Below are 9,485 nucleotides of genomic sequence, written 5' to 3' on the forward strand. Positions count from 1 at the left end.
GAGTATGTACCACTGAGCGTGCCCCAAGCAAGGGAACAATTCTCAGCGTTCGCGGGCACCGACGCGCCAAGCTTCTCGTATCGGAGGTCACGCGCGGAGTTCTCAACACTGCCACTGGGTGGCGCAGCGTGTCCAGAAAGAAGCGCGAGCGAGCAGCCCGGTTGCCGCATGACGCGTTTCTCGACGTTTGCACCCGTTGGCGCACCATGTGTTTTACAGTCCGTGCGCAGGCTTCACGGCGATGGAGCTAGATGGCACCGTGTGTTCTAAGGAAGGTGATCGGACGATTGGTGGAAGTAGGGAAACGACAAACAACGGAGGCGTACAAAAGCAAAGTTCTGAATAGGAGTTCAGAAAGTTTGGTGATGGGAATTCATTTTTTTAGACATATGTTGGATATTAGGCAATATACTAACAAGAGCTTGGTGGCGAAAACCGCGGCTCCATTTCAAAGGGGACGCTCATATCATCTATCCAGCCATCCATCAAAGCGCGAAAGAGGAATAGAGCTGCAGTACACGTGTCATACATAACTCGTTTCGATGGTGGCAGTACGTTGCGTTGCCTACATTGATTTAATGCTAGACGCATTACCGTTAACAGTCGTCGTGAGATGGGTTCTGCTGAATTTTAAGCAAAGCTTTATTGGCGAGCCTTCTCGGACATGCCTGACCTTGGCTGCCGAATGCTGCTCTGAATGCTGAATGCTGTCCTGCCAAATAGCTCACGCATAAAAAGATGAACCAAATGTCCGATCCTGGGATCGAACATTGGTCCCCTTATTACAGCAGCCTTATGCTGTAAGCATTACTCGACAACCACTTTGTTTCTGTTTCTTTATTGCTGGTTTTGACAAAAGAAAACAGTACAATTGTTGTGCAGTGCAGACAAGTGTACAAGATGCCTCCTGAGCCACCTGTCTGGATTACACTGCTTGGTGAAATGGTTGTATTCAAGACATTTCAGCCCAATTGTGTTGGCAAAAATATGCTGACTTGATTTAAAATTAGCCCATAACTGTACGTATACTTCTATCGAACCAACTCCGACTAGTTCTTTGATATAATCACCGCATATAGATTATGATAATTATTTACATGCTATCACTAATGCTCACTACGGGAGATTGGCCATGAAGTGCGCGGACATATCTTGCTAGCGCCAGCTAGTCCATTCAGCCCCGAATTAAAGGCAATTGCATGAAAAAAGCATTTCTTCTGTTGTGAAGTAAAATGGCCGAGAAATACTAACCAGACACTTCACAGTTTTATGGGCGTAGTTCTATTGCGTCATTCCAATTGAAACCACTTGGACTTGTTGGTACGTAAAAGAGCACGTCGTTGCGCTTAAATGGCTGATAAGAAATGGTTAGACCTTGAAAGTCTGTCGTACTAAGACGGGTATTACGGGTGGTATACCTTTGCTATTTGCATAAAAGCATTGAAGGACCTCCAGCGATCCTGTTTCTTTATCATTACGTTAGCAACAATGGTAAAAACTATCGTATCAGGGATTTAGATAAAGGACCGATAATATTTTGACGTGACAAGTGGAATTCTTTTGTTTCTGTAATTGTCTAATATTCTGCTCCTGGAATCATTCCATTCATATGCCTTACACACCCCATGACACATAAATATGTAGGCATAAAGGCCTAGTATTTAGAATTAGACAAGTATTGTCTTAAAATTAAAGCGGTGCATTTTGCACTTAGCTAAATCATGTGTTTTCGAATGAAATAACTGGGCCTTGAACGTTAACTCTATGAGATGATTGTTGCGTGCTGATGAGGACGATGATTTGGTGGGTGATACATTTGAAATAAGAAATGAAGAAATACAAGCCAATGTAAAAGCAGTCATATTACATACCACGTGAGAGCACATGGAACCACGCCAGTTTCCTTTACGCCAAAGACGCAGGAATAAAATGGTAAAATTTAATAGCATTTCATTACATGCTTAACGAAAGCTTCTCATCACGCAGATGGCGAAATGTACGTTGGATCTCCATAATTTTCTTTTCTCCGTGCACTTGCTATGTTAGCGTTTTGCTATCTTGTTATAAACTTTTGACAGTGTTTTATGTTTTGATTATTTCCTTTTATATGCGCTATTTTTTCCTACCTATGGTTTTAAGGGAGCCGGCCATATCTGTGGCAAAAACAGTTCACATTCCGCATTTAATAGGGAATAAGAGGGTGGCATGACGACGACGTGGGGACAGCGATGATGACGTTTACAAGGATGATGTAACTGAAAGGACGGAAGAACGTGTGAAATGCTGTTTCGAGGTTTTACGGGCTGTTACAGCAAACATAAAGAAATAAAAAAAAGTTAGTGCCTTAACGTAAATATGGTATTAGAGGCATATCTGAGTATAGGTAGGCACCTGGTAAGCTTGATAAGGTTTTCATATCTAAAGAATGATTCTTCACGGCCAGCAATGTGGCACTTTTTTTTACCTTCGTACCTTTCGGATAAAAGATGAAAGCGGGAAATAGAGAGGGAAAATAGGGACGGATGGAACACGGGACACGCAAATGTTCCCTCATTAGAAGGGTAGAGAGCTGGTTTATATGAGATGATATCGTAGAACTTTGCTATTCTTTTTTCTTTTTCTTTCGCACGAATTCCTGCCGATTTCGACTTACGGAATTTTTCGTGCGAGGACGCCCGTGGTATTTCTATGTGCTTATTCCACAGCCCCCCAGAAGCAGGAACAATAAATAAGTGGGACTTATCAAACAAAATTTAGGAGAACACTTTAAGAGAAAGCAGGGATAAAAAGCTCGCGTGCAAAGGAACACTTCAAGGGTGGCACGATAGCCTTAAAATTTAGCAGTATGACAGAAAAGGCAAGAAACTGTACTCCATGCAGAACACACACACGAACGTACACAAATACAAGAAGATATCTAACTGTGCGAAGTAACAAAAACAATAATTAGATAATTAAAACCCATTCTTTCGAGCAGTATCAGAATCTCATTTATGTACCATGGCACGCACTACAAGTTAACCATTTCCGCGCGAGACAAACTTCTCTGAGCGCATTAGCGTTGCTGTTTATTTTGTTCAATGCATTACGGAAGCATCGTTCTTTTGCTGCAATGAATAAAATACATTAAAGCAAGCAAGCGAGGAATCAAGTGGGTGATAAGGAGGGGAGCTGAGTAAGAATGACATCCAAAAGTCGGACGCCTACTGATTTTTGTCTTTATAGTCGCAATAGGGGTTGGCGCTGGCCGTTATATTGGAGTTACAACAATGACCTACCGCCGCATCAATGGCCAATAGCCGTGACATAAGTTTATGCCAGCTGGAAAGTTCAAACGATGGCTATCATTCCTGCAAAAAGCAATAACTCTGCTGCCTTTTTTACGCAATATTTCAGCGTAGGAAGACTTAAAATGTTTGTTTCTTCCTGTGCTTAGATTAGATAGATAGATAGATAGATAGATAGATAGATAGATAGATAGATAGATAGATAGATAGATAGATATATAGATAGATAGATAGATAGATAGATAGATAGATAGATAGATAGATAGATAGATAGATAGATAGATAGATAGATAGTCTTCATGGTCATTGTACTGACGCTATTTAAAAAGCAAGACCTTCGTCATCAAGCACAAGAAAGAAGATTCAGAATACTATATGGGGGGATTTTTTTTAGACCATACCATCTTTTTATTAAAAGGCCGTAAGCGCAGCGAACATGGCGTTTTTGCAGAGGAGTTACTAGGCGAGGTGAGCATACTTTGTCACTAATAGCGTAAGCTTCAGAAAACTAATAAACAGAAATTATAATTATTTTTTTTATTAGCGAGGCCTTACAGACATTTTTTTAAAGTGGTGAAGTTGAAGGCAGGCATATTTTAAGGCATCCTACTTTTTTTTTTTTTGCTAAGCTTGAAAATCACCTAGTTCGAGAAATGTATTATCTGATTTCTATAGTAAATCCAGGCAAATATAGAAATCGAGCGCGCCGGGAGTACAGAAATTATATATCGCTATTATACCGCTCGGAAACTCCCCGTGACGCCAAGCGCGAGAAAGTTTGAGACCGAGCGGCCAGTTGCGGTGGCTGCTGACTGGGCACGCTTTGCCTGGCAAACATGCGCGGCCGCGTGCTGGGTGAGGGTTCGCAGCGACGTGCTATCATTCAGACTGCGCCCAACACTTGTTCACGCGGCATTGCCGTCTGACGCGCACCGTCACTCGCTCGACCTCGATTGACTAAATTGGGCTTTCGAATTTGATGATGAATATCTCGAATTAGGCGCAATTTTCCACACCTTTAGACGATGGGCGTGCATGAAAATGTCAGTGCCTCCGAATATGTCATTTACACAGCTGCCTCCAAGGCACTAATAAAAGATAACGAATCTTGTTAATTAGTCTATATAGCTTACGTTATTACCGGCAAAGTATGCTCGTCTAGGAACTCGTCTGCAAAAACGCCCCAGCTGCTGCGCTCATTACCTTTGGAATAAAAAAAAAAACATGTATAGTCTTAGAAAAGCACACTGTATAAAATGCTGGAAAGCCAAGTTTATTTGAACGTACCATTGCTGAAGAACGCGCGCGTGGGTGATATAAGATGGTTTAGGAAATATTTCTTGCCTCATGTCACAATAACAATGAAATGCATTGATGCATGGTCTTCATGCCGACGTGGCTGTGTTCATGGGCGAATGTGTGCGAAGTAAAATGCTAAACTTCACAAACTTGATACACTGTAGTTTTGTGCAGCGGAAACGTTCGCATAATAATATGCTACGCCGAATTGAAAGACATAATGTGGCATTTGAGTCCACCGAACGTAAACGCCAATAAACTATGTTACCAATATGAGCAATACGCTGCGAGTGCCACAAGGCCTTCTGCTTTCCCTCAACCCTGTCGGGCTTAAGCATTGTCTTACGATCACAAAACATCAATTCGTGTTTCATGTGCATCAGCGATAATTTATTCTTGAATCGCGTAACGGGACGCGAACACTGGAGCATTGAGAATTCCGCCGACAACTCTGACACGCTTGGAATACACGCGGTTGCAGGGCCTGCTTGAGACAGTATAGTGGGACTCTAGGCCGAAGCGCTGACTGGGTAAATTGCACGTCTTCTGTTGTGGCAAAACAGCACCTACCTGCGGCACGCTGCACACCAGGCTGGCGTACCAGGCGACGCCGAGCATGATCTTCCCGCGGCGGTGCGCGTCGTGCACCTTGAGCGGGTGCAGCACGGCGAAGTACCGGTCCACGCTGATGCACACCAGCACGGCCGAGGAGAGGTAGGGCCCGAAGGCGCGCATCGTCTGCATCAGCTTGCACATAAGGTCGCCCGCCACCCATTGACCCGTGATGCGCCAAATCACCTCCACGGGAATCATCACGAACGTCACGATCAGGTCGGCGATGGCCAGGTGCATGATCATGAGTTTGATGCGCGATTTGCGATGCCGGTTGCGAAGCAACGTGACGAACACGGGTACGTTTCCTCCGGCAGCCACAACGAAGAGCACGCAGTACACGACTACCTGCACCAGAGACAGCGTGCTGAACGAGAGTTCTTCGACAACTTGAGCGTCTTCTACGGTGGCGGCCGCGGACATGTTCCCGCTGCTCTGAACGCCGGCGAAGTAGCCCCCGTCGTCCGACGGGGGGTCGCCCACGGTGTCGTTGCTTCCGGTACCACGGGGCCACATGACGAATGTGACAGAAGATGGAGCGCCGCCAGTGAGCCTCCCCGAGCACGACGATGTAGTTGAAGAGGCAAGTGTCCCACTTCCGATGCGACGGTCGCTTAAATAATGCCGCCGAGGAATTTCACGACGAGGTAAGCATATCGGCGAGCAAATTGGCGTCAGTCTCACTTGGCGACAGTGCTTCAACAATTCGGCGTGAGCGACTGTACCGACAGTTCATTTCTCGCAGCGTTCTCGTCGCGCTGAAGACTTCCAATCCAGAAGTTTTCCACGTGCTCCTGCAGAGACTTTTGGACATTCACACTGTAACAGCAGAATTAACTGCTTTTTCTGCTTTGAAGTTATCTTAAGGAGATGCGATGCCCATTTTCGAATTCCTCCGCCGTAACTTTACAGCGAACTTAGCAGCAAGTGGAGCGGCAATTACTCCGGCGGTTCTTGCTAGCGGAAGCCAGAGAAGGCGCGGGAACTGACTGAGAAGTTCTCTCTGCAGTTGCGCGCCGGTCGGTGTCCGAGACTCGACTGGCAAAGAGGTGTACGGCGGGGCCGGTCGCTTAGAGGCTTCCACTTTCCCGCGGATCGATAGGGGCGCGCGCGCCGCCACCACGCTGAGCCAATGGCGAAGAGCGGCAGTCGCGCTTTTCCGCCGCAAAAAAAGTGCCCACGTGTCGAAGACGCTAAAGCTCCGGTGGGTGTCAAAGGAGGGCGTACATTAAGTTGGAGACGTATTCTCGGACGATTCCTTTCTGCGATGCTATCGCCTTCGCGTGAAGTAGTGTGATAGTGCCCAATCAGCCAATCATCTCATACAATTCTGCTCAATCAGCCAATCAGCGTTTGCCTGATGGCCGAGGCTATTGCATCGCTGAAAGTGATCGTCCCGAAATACGTCCATAGGAAGGTTAGGGACAATGACACGCGCTCGTCGTGAATGAGCTAGAAGCGCCTCTGGGCATGTAGGATTGACCTTCCTGAGCAGCGTTAGCAGCTAGGAACTCGGCACAACAACTCCACTGAGGTAAGGCGGTAGAGTTAATAAGTCTGTTGCTCACGTCCGAGCATAATATATCTATGTAGTGACATATTGTAACACCAGAAAAAGACGAAAAAGAAACCTGTTGTTAACGCTCGCCCTGCTTCGCCATTGATCAGAGCGCTTTCGTTTCCCTTGGTCCCTGTGATAAGTCACGACTACATCTAAACGTGTGCTTGCATCTCGTTTATTTTTCTAGAACAGAAACAGTTGTAGTTGCGAGTCTGCTTCTGATGCATAAATCTTTTTTTTTTTTGAAGTGTGTATGCAGTACCAAAAGCTTACAGAATACTGAAGCCATTATATAGGTTTGTCAGGCACATTCTGGAAAAAAAGTTACGATGTTGTGAAGCTGAATCGAGGTGTGAGCCACGGCTCACTAGTCTTTCCTATGTTTATACCTCTCTTGGCGATAGCCCAGAGAGATTTTCTTCACCGAAGTTAGGACGCAACCAAGAAAGGGGGGGGAAGCTTTAGGACAAGAGAGAGCGTCCTGGGGCCGAATCTTATAACGGTTCGGAACACGAACCGTTCGCTTCGCCGCTAACGTCACTAAATGTGCCACTCCCAAGCCGGTAGTGGAAGAAGGGGAGGACGCGACCAATAGATGAGAGGGTGACACCTGTGAAGTGTACGTCATTATATGACGAGCTAATCGAGGAATTGCAAAATGTTTCTGCTTGCTGAATAAATGTAAAATATAAATTAAATATTACATAGCAAGTTCTAAACTATAAACGCGTGGTGCCGGGCGTTTACGCAATGCAGAAGTAATTTATTAATGACAGTTTTTTTTATTCTCAGCCGACAGGTGGTATTGCAAGCGTAAATGAATTGACAGAGCGCAGCGCTATGTCGTCTGCTACCAGGAGCTTGCACGATGCGCGCAATAGGCATGCACTGCCAGAACTCCTTAAGTAGCGAGCGCAACAAAACCGTGAACTGGTTCTTAGGGTCATCTTTAATTACCAGTCGGCTATATAAATTTCCTTCTTTTTTCGCCCTTCGTCATGGGCTCGGACATGGTTCGCTCGCCGCCGCGCTGCCACTATTCCTGCGATCTGCCCCACGGCGCGTCGCGTGATAGAAGCAATGGAACTTGAAATCGAACATTACGATATGCGAACCCTGCATTGTTTGCTCGAAGTGAAATCGAAGAGTGTGGTGCTGATGGTGCGCGCTGGGCCGTGAAATTGAAGAACAAAGTGCGGCACTCCCGAACTAGAGAAAAAAGGGCAGCCAAATAAGAGATCTCCACAATATCTTCGCGTCCTGAGTGTATAGTTTTACCAGCCCAACGAAGGAAGCGCTGGACCCTTCTGATTGCTGAACTGCGATGTTGGGGCTATTCACGCTGGCGATAGCATTGGGAATTCGATCTCACCATACAAATGTCTTCTTGACATTGGCTTTGAAACGGAGGTCACGCGAAAGCCGACGCAGCCCTTCTGCCGGCCAACACAGTAATACGAGAGCAACTTGGTGGACAGTGTCGGCAGCAGAGATCTAGGCCATTCCGGTGAATGATTCGCTTCCGGCCGACCTCTGGGAGCTGCAGGCCGGTGGCGATGATCCGCAGCGCGTACTTGCTTCCTCTGCGTGGAATGACCACTGGAACGCTTGCACCCGAGTCTCCTCCAATTGATAGCGCAGCCTGCAAAAGGTCTACTTAGAAAGCCGGCAGGGGCGGTGCAACTCATTATCCGTCATGTCTCCGAACGCGTATCGCACTTTCAGCTGCGGTCGACACTGAAAGAGCAACGCCAAGCAGACGACGAAGGTAAGTAGTAACTTCCGAAGCAACCAACACACGCGCGCGCGACGCCCGCGTGTCTCCGGGTTCGCGCGACCGACGTGCGCGGCCGGGGTCGCGAGCCAAGAGCCAAGCCATAGCAACGGAACCCAAAGCAGACTACCCCTTCGCCGGTTCCGCTCTTAGCCAAAGACGGGTTCACTTTGGAAATGATTGACAAATGTGTGATGTGATCGTAATTTGCGGTGCCGCCCCGCTGTCTCTGACGGCCTAGGACGCAAGAAAAGATTTGACCAATATGATCAGGCCAACTAAACCGGTTCATTTCCGAACCGTTATAAGATTCAGCCCCAGAATAGCACTCCAAGTTTCATCCTAGACGCCAGCGCTCGTTTCTCCCCTGGCGGAACGATTTCACCTCCAACGTGTGTACGTTTCCACCTCTTCCATTCGAGGCAGCGCCCGCGTTCAGTTCGCGCTGCGCGCGAAACGTCTCTTGTTTGTGACCGCACCTCTTCGGATGACTGGAAATTATTATTGTGTTGTTAACTGTCCCAACAGCAATGTAAGCACTGAAGGGTTGATGCCACCAGTGAAATTCTGCCGATTTACAAGAAAATGGTACGAAAAAAGCAGACGACAGACATGGATAACTGCGGTGCGCCGAACGAAGTAAACAACTCGCAAACGAAGCGATCTCGTTCATTGATCACTCGTGAGTGTATGACGGTTTTTATATGTAACCCACATAAACTTCATGACTACTCGGTATATTATGCTTTTATTCAGAACTTAAACTTAACTTAAACAAAAATTAAACTTTCGGTTGTTCGAAAGATGCCCAGTCTCCAGTTTATTAGCATGCTCCTTCATTCGGTCATTGACGCAGCGACCTGTTTGTCCTACATAAGATATTTCAAAAGACGGGGATTTCATAAACCACCGTGGTGGCGCAACACACGTAGGGTTTCACGTATTCTACTTG

At 46.5% G+C, this 9,485-nt stretch overlaps 1 protein-coding gene across 1 annotated transcript in view; it reads right to left on the minus strand.

Annotated features, from left to right (window-relative positions):
* LOC142570285 (adipokinetic hormone/corazonin-related peptide receptor variant I-like) overlaps positions 1 to 5,714 on the minus strand; it is a 95,009-nt gene extending 89,295 nt beyond the window's left edge. The window contains exon 1 of the mRNA XM_075678680.1: positions 5,157 to 5,714. Coding sequence (XP_075534795.1) covers positions 5,157 to 5,714 — 558 coding nt within the window. The remainder of the gene's footprint in view (positions 1 to 5,156) is intronic.
* Positions 5,715 to 9,485: the final 3,771 nt, after the last annotated feature.

The sequence above is a fragment of the Dermacentor variabilis genome, chromosome 2, assembly GCF_050947875.1.
Source record: "Dermacentor variabilis isolate Ectoservices chromosome 2, ASM5094787v1, whole genome shotgun sequence".
Taxonomy (NCBI): domain Eukaryota; kingdom Metazoa; phylum Arthropoda; class Arachnida; order Ixodida; family Ixodidae; genus Dermacentor; species Dermacentor variabilis.